The sequence below is a fragment of the Hylobates moloch genome, unplaced genomic scaffold (genome assembly GCF_009828535.3).
Source record: "Hylobates moloch isolate HMO894 unplaced genomic scaffold, HMol_V3 SCAFFOLD_12, whole genome shotgun sequence".
Taxonomy (NCBI): Eukaryota; Metazoa; Chordata; class Mammalia; order Primates; family Hylobatidae; genus Hylobates; species Hylobates moloch.
In genome coordinates, this window is record NW_026652287.1 from 43706061 (window position 1) to 43727095 (window position 21035).

Consider the following 21035-nt stretch of genomic DNA (forward strand, 5'->3'; position numbering starts at 1 on the left):
GGAAATTGAACACTCGAACAAAGGATTTTTAGCAAAGCAATTTTACTTCCGTACAGAGGGGTGTTTCTCCTTGGCCAGTCGCCATGAGCGCACACCTGAACAAAGGGGCACGAGAGCTTTTATTCCTGACGCAAGTCCTGCCCCATGTCCTTTCCCCATTGGCTGGGGTCGAGTCGTATAATCTAAACTAATTTTGGTTGGCTAAACATTTGAATTTTTGTAGATAAGGTGGGCACATAAAAGAAAGAGGAAAGGGGAAGGGGTGTCTGTAGTGAGCTAGAAAGTTAGTCTTCTTTTTAAATAAGGGAAGGAATGTGAGCTGGTACTGGTAACGCCTGGTACTGTGGCATGCCTGGGCATCTAACAAAGGCAGAAAGGAAAAGGAAAAAAAGAGTTGGGGGGGTACTATGAATTAAAAGATTGATCAGGCTATTTGAACAGAAACCTCATCATATTCCACACTACCAATACCCAAGGCCCAGAAAGTCACCTCCTGCGTGTGCCCACAGCTCTCTGTGTTCTCTTGGGCGTCACTCCCGCCCTGTGTTCTGAAGCTGTGATTGTCCCTTGTCTGTGCTGGGCACTGGTGGCGTCTGGGGCATCACCATTGTCCTCACGGTGCCTGGCGCCTCAGACACAACTAAAGCAGAGTGACAGGACAGCACAGGCCACAGGCAAACACCAGAGGTTCAAAGCCGGGCCCTGGCTGGGAGTTACTGGAGGGTCCGCCCAAGACGTGTTCGCTCAGAAGGCCAGGTGCCCTGGTGGTTAGACAGCTCAGGCCCTGTGGCTTCAGTCCATGTTCATGCCACCCCCAGATGCTGTGTGACCCTGGGCAGGTCCCCACCCTCTGGGCCTCATTTGCATCTGTAAAATGGAGCCAGCAGACCCATTTTAATGGATCCTGTCACGGTTAAATGGGTTAATAGGCAGGTGCAGTGGGGTCGTTGCAGGGAGTTCAACACCAGCCTGGACACCACAGTGTCTGCAAAAAACTTAAGGTGGGCCGGTGTGGTGGCTCACGCCTGTAATCCCAGCACTTTGGACTCCATTGCACTCCAGCCTGAGTGACACAGCGAGACTCTGTCTCTTAAACAAACAAACAAAAACAAACAGAAAAACCAGAAAACTTAAGGTAGTGGTGGGTACCTGTGATCCCAGCTACCTGGGAGGCTGAGACGGGAGGATCACTTGAGCCCTAGAGTTGGAGGCTGTAGTGAGCCGTGACCTTACCACGGCACTCCAGCCAGGGCAACAGAGTGAGACCCTGTCTCTATTTAAAAACAAAACAAAAAAGAAAACAAAAAGGTTAATAATCCATGAAAAGTTCTCAATGCCTTGCTTGGCATAGAGTCAGTGTTGAATAGCTATTAGCTACTCTAATGTTTTGAACTCAGTAATGCGTGTGTATGATGTGGAATTCAAAGATGTCGGAGAACATGCAGTGGCTCCTTCCCCACCAGGCCCCAGCCGCCCCGGGTCCTGTTTTGTTTCCCTTTGGTTGTCTTAGTCACAAAGTACAGATTTTTTTTCTGTACCTTTTCCCTTCCCCTTCTCCTTCTTCCCTCCCCCTTCCCCCCTCCCCCTCCCCCTTCCCTTTCCCCTTTCCTTCTCTTCTTCCTTTCCTTTTCTTTCTTCAGTAAAACTGATCAGTACCAACCTTTTCTTTTTTTCTCACTTAGTACACCCAGAAGGGAGTTACATGTCTAGAAAGGACAGGCTCTTTCTTTTTGTGTGTCTGTTGCTGCATAGCGGCATGAATAAGCTATAATTTATATATAAATATACATATTTTATTTTATTTTAAAGGTTTTTGTTTTGTTTTTCCCCCTGAGACGGAGTTTCGCTCTTTGTTGCGCAGGCTGGTGCAGTGGCGCAATCTCAGCTCATTCCAACCTCCGCCCCTCGGGTTCAAGCGATTCTCCTGTCTCAGCCTCCTGAGTAGCTGGCATTAAAGGCACCCACCACCACGCCCAGCTAATTTTTGTATTTTTAGTAGAGGCGGGATTGCACCATGTTGGCCATGCAGGTCTCAAACTCCTGACCTCAAACGATCCACCCACCTCAGCCTCTGAAAGTGCTCGGATTACAGGCGTGAGCCATTATGCCCAGCCTTATATCTTATATATAAGGTGATTGAAAATATATGTTTTCTTTTTGAAAACAAGCTTCCTTAGGTCAAACGTAATTTATATTTAACTAGTCCCCCGTTGCTGGACTTTAAAATTCTTTGAGATCTGAATTTTTTGTCTTATTGAGAAACTAGCAGGGTTGTAACAATTCTGTGGGCAAATTTTAATGGAATGTCTACCCTGTACTTTTGTATCTGAATCTTCACAAACATATTCTCCTTGACTTGTGACCTTTTCCTGAGATTTCTGTTAGATATAGTTAATCGCTTAAGTCTTTTTTTTTTTTTGAGATGGAGTCTCACTCTGTTGCCAGGCTGGAGTGCAGTGGCGCTATCTCAGCTCACTGCAGCCTCCACCTCCCAGGTTCAAGCAATTCTCCTGCCTTAGCCTCCTGAGTAGCTGGGACTACAGGCACCCGCCACCTCGCCTGGCTAATTTTTTGTATTTTAGTAGAGACGGAGTTTCATCATGTTGGCCAGGATGGTCTTGATCTCCTGACCTCATAATCTGCCCGCCTCAGCCTCCCAAACTGCTGGGATTACAGGCGTGACCCACTACGCCTGGCCAATCACATAAATCTTAAACATATACCTTGATTTTCTTTTCTTCTTCTTTTTCTTCTTCTATTTTTTTCGAGACAGAGTCTCCCTCTGTTGCCCAGGCTGGAGTGCAACGGCACAATCATGGCTCACTGCAGCCTCAGTCTCCCAGGCTCAAGTGATCCGCCTGCCTCAGCCTCCCGAGTAGCGGACACTACAGGGGAATGCCACCATCCGCAGCAAAGTACTTTTTACTTTTTGTAGAGACAGGGGCTGGTTATGTTGCCAAGGCTGGTCTTGAACTCCTGACCTCAAGTGATCCACCCACCTTAGCCTCCCAAAGTGCTAGGATTACAGGTGTGAGCCACTGCTGCAAGTTTTGATTTTCTAATAAATGATTGTACCTTGGTACCTACTGGCTAGATCAAGATGCAAGACTTCTTCATGGTCTCAGAAAGTCCCTCCTGCCCCTTCTAGTCCATTTCCCGAAAGGGAACCACTGCCCTGATTTCTATCTCCAGAGACTAGCTTTGCCGGTTCAAGTTCAAGTCCACCCTATGACTCAGCAAGAGAAACAAGGACATGTGTCTACAAAAGGCGCATATGAAAATGTTCAGAACAGCTTTATTTGTAATAAATTCAAGCTAGGAAGACCCCAAATGTCCATCCAATGGTGAATAGATGAACAAACTGTAGTCCATCAGTGCAATGGACAGATTCGACCATGAAAAGAAATGAACGTCAGACACACTAAGCAGACAGGAGCATCACATGCTGCTCCTGTGTTGTTTTATCATTGACATCTTCCATTTGCACACTTCAAAAATAGTCATTGAAAGGATGGAGCAGGGGCACTGTTGTGAGGGGCGTGTGCTGTCACCGCCGCTGCTGGTGATTCAGTGTCTAGCTAGCGCCGCATGGTTTCTAAGATGCTGCATTTGTCTTTTTTTTTTTTTTTTTTTTTTTTTTTGAGACAGAGTCGTTCTGTCACCCAGGCTGGAGTGCAGTGGCCCGATCTCGGCTCACTGCAACCTCTGCCTTCCAAGTTCAAGCGGTTCTCCTGCCTCAGCCTCCCAAGTGGTTGTGATTACAGGCGCCCACCACCACACCTGGCTAGGGTTTTTTTGGGTTTGTTTTTTGTTTTGTTTTTTTGTATTTTGTATTGTTTTTGTTTTTGTTTTGAGATGGAGTCTCACTCTGTCACCCAGGCTGGAGTGCAGTGGTGTGATCTCAGCTCACTGCAACCTCTGCCTCCCGGGTTCAAGCCGTTTTCGTGTCTTAGCCTCCCGAGTGGCTGGGACTACAGGTGTGTGCCCCCACGCCTGGTTAATTTTTTTATCTTAAGGCAGGGTTTCACCATGTTGGCCAGGCTGGTCTCAAACTCCTGACCTCAGGTGATCCACCCACCTCGGCCTCCCAAAGTGCTGGGATTACAGGTGTGAGCCACCGCGCCCGACCTGAGACGCTGCATCTCTGATGTGCAAGATGCCAAGTGTCCCTGCCTCTCAGGTCCCTACCTGTGAGCTAGGTGGCCTGGGGCTCTGGGAGGGCCAGGGCCAAGGCTACATGTAGTGTTCATAGGGTTAATCCCCTGAGACAGCCTGGTGTCCACTGTGACTACTGTGACAGAGAGACAAGGGGCCATGCTAAGAGGTGACTTTGGGGTCTGTCACCTGCATGGGGGAGCCCCCTCGCTCCTTTTCCCTCGCTCTGCTCACTCCGCCTCCCGATTGATGTAGCTTGCTCCCTCAGTCCCCCTGCTCAGAGAACCCTCTCCAATTATCCCAGCCCCCAACCCCTCTTACCCCTGCAGTATGTCTTCCTCGAACCCACCCCCGTCAGAATGTTGGCGCCAGTGTCACCAGCACCTCCCAAGTGCTCTGGAGCCAGTGAGAAAGGTTTACTCCTTTTCATGCAAGCCATGAGCTGTGATGTTGTCCAAGTCTGTATCCTGTTTGTGCCTCGGGCTCCTCATCAGCCAAATGGGAGGCTGATGGAAAGGGAGTAGAGCTCAGGCATCAGCTTGAACTGGGGCATATGGCGTGACAGGCCTAGTGCCTGGCAGGCAGGGCCCTCGGGCTCTTTGTCATCCTCAGGAGTGCGGCTTGAGGACAGGTAGCATCCCAGGCCTGGAGAGCCGACTGTGCTGCCTGTGGCTGCAGAGACAGGATGCAGAGGCCAGGCCCATCCCCCAGGGCCTTGCAAGTGTCTGCAGGGCGCTCCCCTCTGTCTTGCCTCCTCTCACCCTCTTGGCTCTTCTCTGTCCAGCCTGCTCTCAGGTTGTGACCATCCACCTCCCAAACTGCCCTGGAATCTGCCTACGGCCTGTCCACTGCCCTCCGTGCACCTGCCTGCCATCTCTCTGGTTTCATCCCTGCTGTCACTCACATGAACCACAGCGGTCACCCCTACCTGCCTCCTGCTCCTGCCCTCTCCCCTGCATCAGCCAGAGGGGGGTTTAAAAGCTTACGTTTGTTAATAATCTGACTAAAGCTTACATTTATTGTAATCCATCCCTAAATCCCAGCTGGTGGCCTTGCTCTAACAGTGATGACCAGCCTCCTCATCATAATCCCCAGCACCGCCACCCCCAACCCCCCAGCGCTGACCACGGGAGGCTGCTTCTAAAACTTCAGCCTTGCTCTGCCAGCAGCACCCCTGGGGGGTCTTCATAGCCCTGTTGCCCATCAAGATCCCTTTTTTCATGCAGTCAAGGCTGCAAGCCCCCCCCGCCCGAGGGCTTGGGCTGACTTGTTGTATAGTCACTGCTGTGTCTCTGCACCCAGCCAGAGGAAGCCCTGCAGAAGTGGTGGGACAGCCCCCCAGCTGACGGGCTGGAACCCATCATCCAGGGTGTGTGGAAAGAGCACATCTCCCCCCGACTCCACCCGCTGGGTAATACATTCCCAGGAATTTCCCGTGCCCAGTCCCAGCTGAGAAACAGGTCTTCTGGAGCCCTCCAGCACCTTCATCAGGGGTTCCCAGCATGGGTAGGGCCACCTGCCAGCTGGGAATGATTGTAGTGCTAGTGGTGCTCGCTCAGGGACCCAGGATGCTGTCTGTCTCGTTCTGTACAGGACACAGCTGTACAGTACCAATTGCCCTGTGTCCTGTACAAGTTTTCAACAATCCAAACATTCATCTAGGTGCAAAATGTGTTTGAAATTCCCTGTGTTGGCCAGGCGCGATGGCTCACGCCTATAAACCCAGCACTTCGGGAGGCCAAGGCGGGCAGATCACCTGAGGTCGAGTTCGAGACCAGCCTGGCCAATATAGTGAAACCCTGTCTTTACTAAAAGTACAAAAAATTAGCCAGGCATGGTAGCACATGCCTGTAATCCCAGCTACTCAGGAGGCTGAGGCAGGAGGATCTCTTGAACCCGAGGCAGTGGTTACAGTGAGTTGAGATCGAGCCACTGCACTCCAGCCTGGGCAACAAGAGCGAAGCTCGGTTTCAAAAAAAAAAAAAAAGAAAGAAAAAAAAAAAAGAAATTGTGCCTAGAACCTTTCACATTTTGTATGAAACAACAGAATTTCCTTTCGAGCCTTTAATGTACCCCAAGCCCCTGTTTCTACTTCAGTGCTCACTGGGAAGCCTTCGTTTTCCTTTCTGAGTGTTGTACAGGGTGACTTCCTGTCTTCCTCCTTGCTGGAATCCTGGTGTATTCACTTTAAGTCGGAGCAGGCTACTCCCTATGTCTTCTGGGGTGGTTGTGCCTGAGTCTTTTCCATTGTGAAAGACATGGAATTCCTTCCTTCCTTCCTTCCTTCCTCCCTTCCTCCCTTCCTCCCTCCCTCCCTTCCCTCCCTTCCCTCCCTTTCCTTGATGGAGTCTTGCTCTGTTGTCCAGGCTGGAGTGCGATGGCGTGATCTCAGCTCACTGCAACCTTGGCCTCCTGGGTTCAAGTGATTCTCCTGCCTCAGCCTCCTGAGTAGCTGGGATTACAGGCATGTGCCACCACACTTGGATAATTTTTGTATTTTTAGTAGAGATGGGGTTTCACCATGTTGGCCAGGCTGGTCTCAAACTCCTGACCTCAAGTGATCTGCCCACCTCGGCCTCCCCAGAGTGCTGGGATTACAGGCGTGAGCCACTGCACACGGCCAGGATATGTATTTTTCTTAAACAGCTCTGTTGAGTGGTAATTTACATTCTGCGAAGTCGATCCATTTCAGAATTAGTGGTCTTTAGTCATTTTACAGTCCTTTTTTTTTTTTTTTTTTCACAGAGTCTCGCTCTATTGCCCAAGCTGGAGTGCAGTAGTGCAGTCATGGCTCAATACAACCTCAGCCTCCCGGGCTCATGCCATCCTCCTCTCTCAGCCTCTCTAGTAGCTGGGACCACAGGCATGGGCCACCACACCCAGCTAATTTTAGTTTAGTTTAGTTTTTGTAGAGATGGGGTCTTGCTATCTTGTCCAGGCTTTTACAGTTAATTTTAGTAAACATCACTGTAGTCCAGATGTAGAACGTTTTCGTCACCCCAGAAAGCTCCTTCCCCTCCATTGGCAGTCACCCCTGTTCCCACATCCAGGTATCCACTGATCCGCCTTCTGCTTCTGTAGACGTGACTTTTCTGGACATGAAACACATCCTATTTTGTCATCAATAACTTTCCTTGTATTTTACCCATATACATGTGGCATTGTGTTGATTTAAAACACATAGGAAATGTGTTGATCTCCTGGGTATGGGGGAAATTTAACAAATACATGCCAGGGAATGGGCCCCCTGGGAGTACGGGGGGTGGGGCACAGCCTGCCAGAGGGAAATGGTTCTGGTCACTATGACCGTCCATGCAGACCCTCCTGAGCTCTTCAGGCCTCAGGACCCTCCAAGACCAGAGCATTCCCCAGGGCCCAGCTGGGATTGGTGCCTTTGCTGAGGTCGCCCAAATTGCAAGACAGAGTTGCTCCACCACATGTGGTCACACTTCCTGCCCCTCGATCCGGACGCGTGAGTAATTTCTGTCCCTTTCCCCCCGTCACAGGGACTTCCTTCCCCGCGGTTCAGGAATCGTCACCCGGCGGCCTCTCATTCTGCAGCTCATCTTCTCAAAAACAGGTAAGGTGGGGCGGCCTGAGGTTCAGCAGGAAGTGGATGTGGATGTGTGGTGGCCAGGAGTTGCTGGGGGCGGAGGGTGGAACTTGGGTCCTGAGCTGTCATTGGACATTGAATTCACGTGTTCCACGTGTGTGAGGAAGTTGAAAAACGGCTCAGTGAACACTTACAAACCCACACTGCAAGCCCTCAGCTGTGACCAGAATGCCAGGTGCCATGTGTGCTTTCTTTTTTCTTTTTTTTTGAGACAGAGTCTCACTCTGTCACCCAGGCTGGAGTACAGTGATGCGATCTTGGCTCACTGCAACCTCCGCCTCCCGGGTTCCAGCAATTCTCCCGCTTCAGCCTCCCAAGTAGCTGGGATTACAGGCGTGACCCACCATGACCGGCTTATTTTTTTGTATTTTTAGTAGAGACAGGGTTTCACCCTGTTGGCCAGGCTGGTCTTGAACTCCTGACCTCAAGTGACCCTCTCACTTCTGCCTCCCAAAGTGCTGGGATTACGGGCATGAGCCACTGCACCGGCCCCATGTATGCTTTTCATGTGTTATAGATAACCCGATTTTGCTGAACGCTTTCAAAGTCAGTAGCAGATGTGGTGACACATCCATCCTTCATGCCCCAGTGCACCTCCCCATGCAATAAAGACACCTGTCTACAAAGTCCCAGCACCATACCCCAGAGAATGAGTCATTCCTGCATGTCATCCACGTCCCAGTTTCTACTCAGCATGTCACCAGTTGTCCCCCAGATATCTGGCTGGTTTTATAGCTGCTCTGCTCAATCCCATGCTATACTCTTTTGTAATCTCTTCTTCTCTTTTCATTAAAGCAGCCTCCCCATAATCACTTTTTAAATTTTTTTTAAGAGACAGGGTCTCACTCTGTTCCCCAGGCTGTGCAGTGGTGTAGTCATAGCTCACTGCAGCCTCGACCACCTGGGCCCAAGCAATCCTCCCATCCTCCCCCATCAGCCTCTCGGGTAGCTAGGATTACAGTTGCACACACCACCACACCCAGCTGATTTTTTTTTTTTTTTGTAGAGGTGGGGGTTGTGTTACCCAGGCAGATCTTGAACTCCTGGCCTCAAGCAATCCTCCTGCCTCAGCTTTCCACAGTGCTGGGATTATAGGCATGAACCATCACGCCGGCCCTTCACCATTGCTTTTTTTTTTAATTTTATTAATTAATTTATTTATTTTTTGAGACGAAGTCTTGCTGTGTCGCCAGGATGGAATGCAGTGGCGTGATCTCGGCTCACTGCAACATCCACCTCCTGGGTTCAGGTGATTTTCCTGCCTCAGCCTCCCGAGTAGCCGGGACTACAGGTGTGTGTCACCATATCTGGCTAATTTTTGTATTTTTAGTAGAGATGGGATTTCACCATGTTGGCCAGACTGGTCTCGATCTCTTGACCTCGTGATCCGCCCACTTCGCCCTCCTAAAGCGCTGGGATTACAGGGAGCCACCGCACCCGGCCGCCATTGCTTTTTAATCAGACTTTGACTTTTAGGGAGACCCAGCCTGTTGAATATAGTATGGCCTATGTGTGGATTTTTTCCTGTTCTTTCCTTCCCTGGTCTCAGTGTATTTCTATTCTTCCCACCCGAGGCTGACATGAGGTGGGCGTGTATCCCAGCTGGAAACCCCCTCGGGCCTCCTTGGGAAGGATCTTGGGTCAGAAGCTAGACCCAGGAGAGGTAAGGGTCTCCTTACCCCTTCCCTGCTAATCTGGAATATCAGCTCTGGGCGTTCAACACAGTTTGTGTTAATGTCTCCTTGCGGCCCTTTTAAACACTCTCACACTGGGAAGGCAGCTGACACACACCCCCCATTCTATAGATGGGGAAACTGAGGCTTAGCCATTTTGCCTGCCTTTCCAGTGGGCCCCAGATCTGGGACCTGCATCCGGGCAGATCTGACCTCAACGCCAGCTCTCAGCTTGGCCTCCCAAGCCTCCTCACTTTCATCCTCTGTCCCCGCCCAACCTGGCGAGAAGGCGTGTCTCCAGTGAGAGACAGCAGCCGATTGGCCCACCACCTCTTCTTTATGAGCTCTGCCATTTCGTATGCCACCGATGGGCCAATGGGCTGCCACCTCTGGGTTCAGGCATCCAATCAGCTGTGCCAGGAATGGGTAGCCCCAGAGTCCTGAGAGTCACTACGGAAATCAGTCTTGGTAGTTTTCTGTTTCCCATTGAGCAGGATGGGGGACAGATGTGCAAACTGCATAATGTTATGTTATGTTATGTTATGTTATGTTATGTTATGTTATGTTATGTTATGTTATGTTATGTTATGTTATGACGGAGTCTCGCTCTGTCACCCAAGCTGGAGTATAGTGGCGGGTGATCTTGGCTCACTGCAACCTCCGCCTTTCAAGTTCAAGCTATTCTCATGCCTCAGCCTCCTGAGCATCTGGGACTACAAGCACGAGCTACCACGCCCGGCTAATTTTTTGTATGTTTAGGAGAGACGGAGCTTCACCATGTTGGCCAGGCTGGTCTGGAACTCCTGAACTCAAGTTATCTGCCCGCCTCGGCCTCCCAAAGTGCTGAGATTACAGGCGTGAGCCACTGGGTCCGGCCGCAAACTGCATTTTTTTTTTTTTTTTTTTTTTTTGAGACGGAGTCTCACTCTGTCGCCCAGGCTGGAGTGCAGTGGCGTGATCTCGGCTCACTGCAAGCTCCGCCTCCTGGGTTCAAGCGATTCTCCTGCCTCAGCCTCCCGAGTAGCTGGGACTACAGGCGCCCGCCACCACGCCCAGCTAATTTTTTGTATTTTTAGTAGAGACGGGGTTTCACCATGTTAGCCAGGATGGTCTCGATCTCCTGATCTCATGATCCACCCGCCTCAGCCTCCCAAAGTGCTGGGATTACAGGCGTGAGCCACCGCACCTGGCTGCAAACTGCATTTTTAATGAGTCCCTGGTGATGCTGCTAGTCACTGGCCACACCACTGGGAGAGCCTGCCCTGCTTGGTTTAGGCTTGGAGCGGAGACTGCCCAGGTTCCCAACGCGGCTCCTAGGGAGGGACTGCCACCGCATTTCCTGTCTGGACAGTGATGACAATAACACCACCTTGTTAGCCTTAAAGAACACGTTATTTAATACATGTCCGTGAAGAGGGGAGAGAAGCAGGCAGAGAGCCTCAGCCAGGAGGGAGCACAGAGCACAGGCCTGCCCAGTGCCTGACCCGGATGAAGGATGATGGGTTCCTGATGTCTGTCCCCACCTTACAGAGCAGGGAGCGGAAGCTTCCTGACCACTTGCCTTAGGGTACATGGGAACATTGTCTTTAAAGCTCACCCTTAAGCCACCTCTTGGGGGAATGTGGCCTTAGGCCAAGGTGTGACTTGACCAGATCCTGTGGCTGTTGGTGGAAAAGGGACCACAGGGGCCAGTGCTGAGGCCAGTGCCCTGAAGGAGGCAGGAGTAGGTGCTGGAAGGGGTGGGGGCAGGTGGGGGATGGGTGTGGCAGCTGTGGTGGAGGTGGATGCATAGTTGCATCCTGTTGGACTGGTTGAAAAGGGAGTTCCAGGGGTGTCCCACATGGGTGGGGCCCTTTCCTGCCTCCCAGCTTACACCCCTCAGCCCCACCTGATCATGGCATTTTCAGTCTCTCTCTCTCTCTTTTTTTTTTTTTTTTTGAGATGGTGTCTCGCTCTGTCACCCAGGCTGGAGTGCTGTGGCGCGATCTTGGCTCACTGCAAGCTCTGCCTCCTGGGTTCATGCCATTCTCCTGCTTCAGCCTCCCGAGTAGCTGGGACTATAGGCACCCACCATCACGCCCGGCTAATTTTTTTGTATTTTTAGTAGAGACGGGGTTTCATCGTGTTAACCAGGATGGTCTCGATCTCCTAATCTCATGATCCACCCGCCTTGGCCTCCCAAAGTGCTGGGATTACAGGTATGAGCCACCGTGCCCGGCCCTTTTTTTTTTTTTTTTTTTTTAGACAAGGTTCTGCTCTATGGCCCAGGCTGGGGTGCAGTGGCACGATCTTGGCTCACTGCAACCTCCACCTCCCAGGTTCAAGCAATTCTTCTGCCTTAGCCTCCCAAATAGCTGGGACTATAGGCGCACACCACCCCGCCCGGCTAATTTTTGTATTTTTAGTAGAGACAGGGTTTTACCACATTGGCCAGGCTGGTCTTGAACTCCTGGCCTCAAGTGATCTGCCCACCTTGGCCTCCCAAAGGGCTGAGATTGCAGGCATGAGCTACCGTGCCTGGCAGATTTTTAAATTGAGAAGTCTTGCTGTGTTGACCAGGCTGGTCTTGAACTCCTGGGCTCAAGCGGTCCTCCCATCTCAGCCTCCCAAAATGCTGGGATGACAGGGGTGAGCCCCTGCACCCGGCCAGGCTCCCATCTCTTATTGCTCCAAGTAGGTGGCCACTTGGTGCTGGGCCTTAGCTGATCTCCAGGGAGGCAGTGTGAACACCTGGTGTGGTCCCAGCCCCCGAGCCCCAGCCTGTGAGTGTCTGTTGGATTCACCTTGGGGTTGGGTGCCCAGAGAGAACATTCTAGGTAGGGAAACAGCATTAGCAAAGCGGTGTGGGGAGGCAGTGAGGCTGGGGAGGGCCAGAAGGCAGGAGGGACTGGGACTGGCAGGCATGTTGAGGATTCAGGGAGTGGGAGCTGGGGTGGCATGCATGATGGGGGGAGACCACTGGCTGCCATGTTCAGGAGAGACAGTCAGGGACCAGAATGCAAGTGGGGAGTGGGGGATAGGGGGCTGGCATGGCGCCAGGCAAGAGGTGATGGGGGCCTGGCCCTGGTGGTGCCAGCAGATGCCAGGCAGTCTAGACTGTCTTCCAGGCGAGGCATGAAGCAGCATCAGCACCCTGGCTGGGGGAGGTGGGTGGGAGGTAGGACGCCCTACTAAGAGGAGAGGAAAATGAACACATTGCGGGCATCAGTGATTGCTGGGGCCGGCGGGGCCTTGTGGGGTATACACCAGACCACGTGGCTCCTAGGGATTGGAAGCTGGCTCTCTGTGACCAAACTGAGAACCAGGCTGCCACCCTTTACTGGCCCGGGACTTATTAAAGTGACTTCCCTCTCTGTGCCTTGGTGGCTTCATCTGTAAAATGGGGGTGATGGTGGCGTTGCCATCGTGGCCATGGCACCCCATTGGCTGTGGTATGGCTGTCTCTTCCTATGGGGTCTGATGTTCAAAGACAGGGCCCCCAGGGCGCGGCCCACATCCCCTCTGGTTCCCACGGCTTGCCCTCGTTCCAACCATCCCCAGTGAACCATAACTTCTAGCCATAGAAGTTTAAACATTACCTAAAACCACAACCACCAGGAAGTTTGGTGGCCCATGGGTGAACCCTGCCCTCATTGGGAAGCAGCCCCGTAAACTCTGGGTGCCTGGGACTGTTCCTGTGTGGAATTTGCACAGCGAGGCCCTGTGAGCCACCCCTCCCCACTGCCCTTGGCCTTGAACTGGCCTTTGGTGTGCTCACCGGAACCAAGGAATAGATGTCTCCTGGCTCCAGGGCTTCCCATTGGCCTCAGAATCAAATCGAGCCTCCTTCTCAAGGCCTTGTGGCCCTTGCCGGTCTCTGGGACCTCACCTTCTCCTGGTCCCCAGCCACTGCCACCATCCATCTCCTTCCTCATTCTCAGGCCCAGCTTGCTGGTTCCCACTGCTGGGCCTTTGTGCTCACTGTGCTGCCTGCCTGGAACGCCCTATTCCCTACATGCTGCTGTCTCTGCTGCTCACCCGCACCTGGTCACTTGCCGCCTTCGTTGCCCGACAGCACGAGTTATCCTGTTCTTGTTTTTTCTTAATGGACTCTCTGCGCCAGCACATGAGGGCAGGCATGCAGATCAGCTCTGCCCAGCACAGGGCCTGGCGCCGAGCAGGTGCTCGGCAGGTATGGCCGAGTGAACGAGCTCAAAGGGCTGGTGCTGTGCCCCTTCTTGCCTACTGGGCGGGAAGTGATGGGGGTTACTTTACAAAGCACCTTCCCCTGGTAGAGCCTGGCCCATCGCTCTGCCATTCATTCCATCTGCAGCCTTGTATCTAGAGAGCAGACCAAGCTGGCGTGCGTCAGGCTGTGGGCTGGCTGGGATGCCGGCCCAGGCTGTCACCTTCCCAGTGGCAATGTGTCCCGGACTGGGAGATGTTTGCGTATTGCCTCGGATTAGAGAGAACTCAAGGGCTAAATGGGCATGAGAAGTGTTGTGTGCTGTGCCAACTTCTTGGTCTGCTGAAGGCTCTCAAAAGTCCTGCATGAGTGGATCCTGCCTGCTGGCGTGGTAGCTAGGGTCTCCTGGCGGTGGCTGATCCCCAAGTTGTTCCCCGTGGTCATGCCTGCCAACGCCAGGTTTGGGAAAGGCAGATCTCCTCTCCTTGTCTTCAGGGCCAGCCTGGTCATTGTGTTCTTTGCTGGGGGAACGGTGAGAAGATCCAGGGCAGAGCCCCAGTGTGCAAAGCACTGGGACCCTAGCCCAGCCCCTGAGGGTTCCCTGAGACTAACAGCTGAGCCGCCTGTATGCTCCTGGTGGGATTTGATCGCAGTCGTATGGGAGCCCTGGCACTGGGTTCTGTGTCATTGCATTTTGGGGAAACTGAGGTGCTGAGAGAAGGGTAGGAACCTGGAGCTGGATGTCGCTAGGCTGTGAAACCATCAGGCACCCCGAAAACTCTCCTCCCTCTCTCCCTCTCCTCACCTCCCCAAACCCTGCTGTCTTGTCTGTCGGGCTAAAGGCAGGTCTTCCCAGCAGGACCTGGGCATTTCAAAATTCTTAAACAGTGCCAGCAGGCATGTGAGCAGTGTGCTTTGAAGATAGGGAGGGCCATTCTCTGACCAAGGGCCTTCGGTCACTCTGAGGCTCCAAAAGCTCCTTGGAAACAAGAGGCTCCAAAGACCTCCAGGGTCACCAGGCCAGAGGTGACTATGGCCTCTGGCAAGGGGCTGCTTCTTCATGTCCCAGGCCCCCAGACCCTGAGAAGGTGGCAGCTTGCACTTGTGGCTCCCTTCTGGGGACACCTTCTCAAAGGGCCTGAGGTGCAGGGGATTGACTGTTTAGCACAGTGGGGCCCCAGTTGGGGGTTCCTGGGAGTGATGTCCTCCTAGGTTAAAGCACAGATTCTTTTTTCATGGAGTTTAATTAAGCAGCTGCTGTATACAAGATGCTAGGGGGAACTGTGATCACACCAAGTCCCTGCTGTCTCAGAGCTCCAGCTTCAGTAGGGGACACAGGCTTGGAGGGAGGCAGAACCTCTCTCAGGAAAAACCCACAAGTGCAACCAATGGGCCCACAGTTAGGAGGCCCTGTGGTGGGCGAGGACGGCTGACTCCCTGGCCTTGGCATCGTGATTGCTGGATGACCGCCCAGTTTAATCCTTTATTCCTGCTGTGCGCCAGGCTGGGTCCCTCGGAGTCCCCAGGGCCTGATCACATGCCAGCTTCGAACCTCTCAGAGGGGGCCCGGGCTGACCCTCCTCCCAGGGAGCCCTCCTGGCTCAGGGTGCCTGGTGACAGTGGGGGTGTGTGTGGAGCTATCAAAATGCTTTGCAGTTTGCCGAGGAATTGGAGGAACAGGCTTTGGTATCTGAAAATGTCCTGTCTGTAGAGGGTGGCTGTGGGGTGCAGCTTGATGGCAGGGACCGGGACAGGCAGAGCCAGGGGTGGCTCAGTGGCTTGGTGGCTGGGCCTCGGCTGCTGTGGACAAGTTGACAGGGAACTCATTGTTAAGGCCTCTGACTGATTCTTTGGGCCAGTGGATTGTTAAAAAAAAAATTAAAAAAAAAAAATCATCTCATCTCCAGCACTTGAGCGCATGCAGCGCTCCAGAGCCCCAGGCTAGGCCCTCCGCTCTATTTCTCTTTTTGTCATTGTTTTGAGACAGGGTCTCTGGCCTCCCCTTGTCATCCAGGCTGGAGTGCAGTGGCGTGATCACAGCTCACTGCAGCTTCAACCTTCCGGGCTCAAGCCATCCTCCCACCTCACACACCCATGTAGCTGGAACTACAGGCTTGCGCCACCACGCCCAGCTAATTTTTAAATTTTTTTTGTAGATGTAGGATCTTGCTATGTTGCCCAGGCTGGCCTCCAATGATTCTCCCACTTCAGCCTCCCAAAGTGCTGGAGTTATAGGCATGGGCCACTGCGCTCAGCCTGGTGGAAGCTTTTAAACCTCTATTGGGCTGGGCGTGATGGCTCACGCCTGTAATCCCAGCACTTTGGGAGGCCGAGGCGGGCAGATAACCTGAGGTCTGGAGTTTGAGACCAGCCTGGCCAACATGGTGAAACCTCGTCTTTACTAAAAATATACAAATTAGCCCGGTGTGGTGATATGCGCCTATAATCCCAGTTACTTGGGAGGCCAGGGTACGAGAATAGCTTGAACCGGGGAGGCAGAGGTTGCAGTGAGCCGAGATTTCACCACTGCACTCTAGCCTGAGTGACAGAGCAAGACTCAGTCTCAAAACAAACAAACAAACAAAAAACCTTTGTTGACCTGGCATTCAGCATTTACTTCCACCATGCCAGGGAGCCCTGTGAAGAAAGGCAGGCAGCTGGGGCGGACCTGGTCGGTGCCTGGGCCTTTTTCTCTTGTGTGGTTCTGTTGCTCAGTGACCCACTAGGGAAGAAACCACGGTTTTCTGGCACCTGCTGTCCATATCCTTCGCCCGCATGGAGGGGTTGGCCGACAGCAGAAGGATCTTGGAGGAGAGATCACAAAGAACAGCCCCTGCTGACCAGGCGTAGTGGCTCACACCTGTAATCCCAGCACTTTGGGAGGCTGAGGCGGGTGGATCACAAGGTCAGGAGATCGAGACCATCCTGGCTAACACTGTGAAACCCCGTCTCCACTAAAAAATACAAAAAAATTAGCTCAGGCGTGGTGGCGGGTGCCTGTCGTCCCAGCTACTTAGGAGGCTAAGGCAGGAGAATGGCATGAACCCAGGAGGCGGAGCTTGCAGTGAGCCGAGATCGCACCACTACACTCCAGCCTGGGTGACAGAGCAAAACTCTGTCTCAAAAAAAAAAAAAAAAAAAAAAAAAAACAGCTCTTGTCTTCTCTGATCCCCTGTTGGTTCCCAGCCTGCATGTGACAACCGGGGAAAGTGCTGTGCTCCAAAGTCTGGCGTGTGGGTCTGGCCGCCTGGTTCCAGCCCCATCTCGTGGCTGCCCCTGACCGCACGGACTTGGGTTAGGCAGGTGGTCCTTCCTGGGCCCGTTTCCTGGTCCCTGCGTTGGGGGATGGCCTGAGGTTCTGGGAGAACCTTTTGCAGCTCAGACACCTAGATTCAGCTTGCTGGGGGCGGGGGGTTGTAAATGTCCCCTGAAGCCTGTGGCAGCTGGGCAGGCAGAACCTCCATTTTCCCACCTAACATGCATGAGTGTGCCCTTGGGGACACAGCAATGACCAAGGCAGATGGGCGTCCCTTCCCTGGTGGCATGGACATTCAAAGTAAAGCGCTCTATATTGACTTCTTCTCACCCTTTGTCAGATGGTAGTAAGTGTTATGGGGAAACGAAGGCAGGGGAGGAGGGGACTGGGTGGAGCAGTTGCTGTGGGGGGAGAGACCTGCAGGAGGTGGGGATGCTGTGTGACTTGAGAGAGTAGCTTGCCCTCTCTGGGCTCCTGCCTGTGTGTGCTGGGGGATCGATGGCGCCCACTGCCCCAGCGCTCTCTTTGCCACATCATTCCTTGGGGCCTTCTGCCCACCAGCTGCTCAGACCATAGCTGTGCTGGCTCTGCTCTTCCTGTGCAGGTATTGACTCTGAGTCCTCATACAGCCTGTTATGATGCGCATTTTATAGATCAGTAGACTGAGACCTGGGCAGACCTTCTGACTAGACTGAGCTCATTACTGCACATAGCATGCTGCCAGCACATGCTGGGGTCTGGGGTGCTGGAGCCGCAGGTCCTGGCCCCATCAATACAATCCAAAGGGAGCCGGCTCTGATGAGGAAGAGGCCAAGATGCCCCACTCAGGGAAGTCTTCCTGGGAGAGTTGGTAGCCAGGCAGGCCCAGGAGTAGGAGGAGGTGGGGCTGGGCTTTGTAGACACCACACTTGGTGGGGCAGAGGCCTGCTGGGGAGAGGGCCTGTGTCCTTGCCACCAGCCCATCTTCCACGCCATGTCCCCTTGCACTCTTTGAAGGGAGATGGTCTCTTTCGGGGCTAAGCTGGGGTCCTGGAGCCAGAAGAGAACTGAGATTTGCTGTGGGGGGTTGGGAGCTGTTCCATTTTTAGTGGCTGCTACAGGAAGAGCGGCCGAGTGTTTCCCCTTGTCCCTGCAGAAGGCTGGAGCGTAACTGTCCTTGGGAACTGGGTCAGCTGATAGCAGGGCTGGGGGTGGGGGTGGGGATCCTGAATCCTCCAGCAGACGTCCTCATTGCCTCTGATCTGGGTGGCCAGTGCCTGTGCTGGACACGGTCCTCAGTCATCGGAGCCCACTGAGTCTCCCCCTGACCCTGCAGAGAATTTCGAAGAGGCGAAGTTCCTTCCAGTGGCCTCACAAAGGCTATCTGGCTTAGGAGCCACTACCTGAAGCCAGAATTTCTGAGTTCCAAGTCCCAGCTCCATCACAGAACTTGGCCCAAGGCCCTTAACCTCTCTGGGCCTCAGTTTCCTTATCTTTGAAATGGGGATCTTAGAGATGCCTACCTGTCAAGGGACTTGTGAGGCGCAACGGGACCACACGCAGGGCCTGGCCAGAGTGCCGTAGTTTCTTCGGTTGCCATGATGGGATGGTGAAACTCCTCACACTCTTCTTTCTGCCTTGAAGATTCTAGACCTGGCTGGGCGTTCATCTCCCTTTTTGCCTTTGCTTGAGGCAGTTTATGGCATGGCTGTGTTATTCACGTCGCCACGTCTCCTCCTGGTGGACGTTGAGGCCATTTTCGTTTTTTTGCTCTTAAAAACGACAGGGCAGTGCACATCTTCGTATCTCTGCGGTGGGTCAGGTCTCTGACCTCTTTGCCAGTGTGACTTATTACCGCTTTCTTTCTTTATTTTTCTTTTTGAGACAGTGTCTTGCTCTGTCGCCAGGCTAGAATGCAGTGGTGTGATCATAGATCATAGCTCACTGCAACCTCCAGCTCCTGGCTCAAATGATCCTTCCACTTCAGCCAATATTAATGCGTTTTCATGCTGCTGATAAAGACGTATTTGAGACTGGGCAATTTACAAAAGAAAGAGGTTTAATGGAGTTACAGTTCCACACAGCTGGGCTGGAGAAGCCTCACAATCATGGCGGAAGGCAAGGAGGAGCAAGTCACATATTATACGGAAGGCAAAGAGAGTGAGAGAGCGTCTGCAGGGCAACTCCCGTTTTAAAAACCATCAGATCTCGTGAGACTTACGCACTATCACGAGAATAGCACAGGAAAGACCTGCCCCCATGATTCATTGATCTCCCACTGGGTCCCTGCCACAACACAAGGGAATTATGGGAGCTACAAGATGAGATTTGGGTGGGGACACACAGGCAGACCATATCAGCTTCCCAAGTAGCTGGAACTACAGGTGTGCACCAACATGCCTGGCTAATTTTTTAAATTTCTGTAGAGACGGGGTCTCGCTGTGTCGCCCAGGCCAGTCTTGAACTCCTGGGCTTAAGTGATCCACCCTCCTCAGCCTCCCACAGTGCTGGATAATAGGCATGAGCCACTGTGCCCAGCCATTTCCCCCTTATTTTTTATTTTTTTTTTTTTGAGACAGAGTCTCGCTCTGTCACCCAGGCTGGAGTGCAGTGGCGCGATCTCGGCTCACTGCAACCTCCGCCTCCCAGGTTCATGCCATTCTCCTGCCTCAGCCTCTCCGAGTAGCTGGGACTACAGGCGCCCGCCACCACGCCCGGCTAATTTTTTGTATTTTTAGTAGAGACGGGGTTTCACCATGGTCTTGATCTCCTGACCTCGTGATCCGCCCGCCTCGGCCTCCCAAAGTGCTGGGATTACAAGCGTGAGCCACCGCGCCCGGCCTTCCCCCCTTATTTTTAGCATCACTACAGTAGCTGTGATCTCTGAGCTTTGGGGATCTCCCCTCCCCAACGTTTTACTCTGAAAATTAGAACATCTGGAAATGTCAAGGCTTTGTACAGTGGATACCTGTGTACTCAGCAGCCACCTTCCGTGATGAACATGCCTTATATTTGCTTTGTCCTGAATCTGTTATTCGGGACTGGATTTCTCTGGTTTCCTGGTGGGACCTACACTGCTTGTCGGTTACTTATTTTGTTCTCCTTCATCTCAGTCTTGCTGTGGCTTTCAGTTACCCCCAGGTCTTATATACATTCTGGGTTATACCCAGAAAGCATTTCTGGAGGGTTTGTATCTAGGTAGGGGACCCTCTTGAATAGCCAGGGGGAGAAGGAAAGATGCAAAACCAGCTCTGAGGAGGCGGGGGGGTGCCCCTTCCCTATACCTTTTGGGCTCCTTGGGGAAGAAGGACAAGTGAGTGCCATGGGAAATACCCCTGGGGATTTTGTGGAGCTGGAATGTGCTGGTGGACCATGGTCCCACAAGGACTTGGGCATCGAACTCCCTTGACTGGGACCCACAGCAAGGAAGGCTCTGCAGCATCACTTTAATCAAATGGACTCACCCTCTCTCTGGGTGATGTATCATGGTACTTCCTCTTCTGTTCATCAGTTGATCAACAAATAAATGGCTGGGCATGGTGGCACATGCCTGTAATCCCAGTGCTTTAGGAGGCTGAGGCAGGGGGATTACCTGAGCCCAGGAGTTCAAGGCTGCAGCCATCTGTGATCACACCACTGCACGCCAGCCTGGGTGACACAGCGAGATCCTGCCTGTAAAAAACAAAACAAAAAAACTAAAGAAACTTTGGTCATTGGTCATGTCTACCTGTTGATTTTTTGGGGGGGGGATGTTCATAATATGTCATGACGTATATTAATAGTTTGCAAAGTGCCACATGGGAATGTAATCTTCAGGATCTGGAAAGAGGCTCAGTCTATTCAGTCTATAGGAACCCCCGCCTCCCCCCAAGACCCTTGTCCTGAAAATGAATCTCTCACTCCCAAATTCCTAGGGTGACAATGACTGGGTCATTATTTTCTTTTTTATTTTATTTTCTTTATTTATTTTTATTATTTTTTTTTGAGACGGAGCCTTGCTCTGTCTCCCAGGCTGGAGTGCAGTGGCGTGATCTCGGCTCACTACAACCTCCGCCTCCTGGGTTCAAGCAATTATCCTGCCTCAGCCTCCTGAGTAGCTGGGACTACAGGCGTGTGCCACCACGCCCAGCTGATTTTTTGTATTTTAGTAGAGACAGGGTTTCACCATGTCAGCCAAGATGGTCTGAATCTCCT

General features: G+C 52.5%; 1 protein-coding gene across 7 annotated transcripts in view; it reads left to right on the plus strand.

Annotated features, from left to right (window-relative positions):
• Positions 1-21035, plus strand: part of DNM2 (dynamin 2) — a 115418-nt gene that overhangs the window by 33462 nt on the left and 60921 nt on the right. For all 7 annotated transcript variants that reach the window (XM_032169676.2, XM_032169679.2, XM_032169682.2 and 4 more), the window contains exon 2: positions 7662-7735. In XM_032169676.2, the coding sequence (XP_032025567.1) occupies positions 7662-7735 (74 nt within the window). The remainder of the gene's footprint in view (positions 1-7661; positions 7736-21035) is intronic.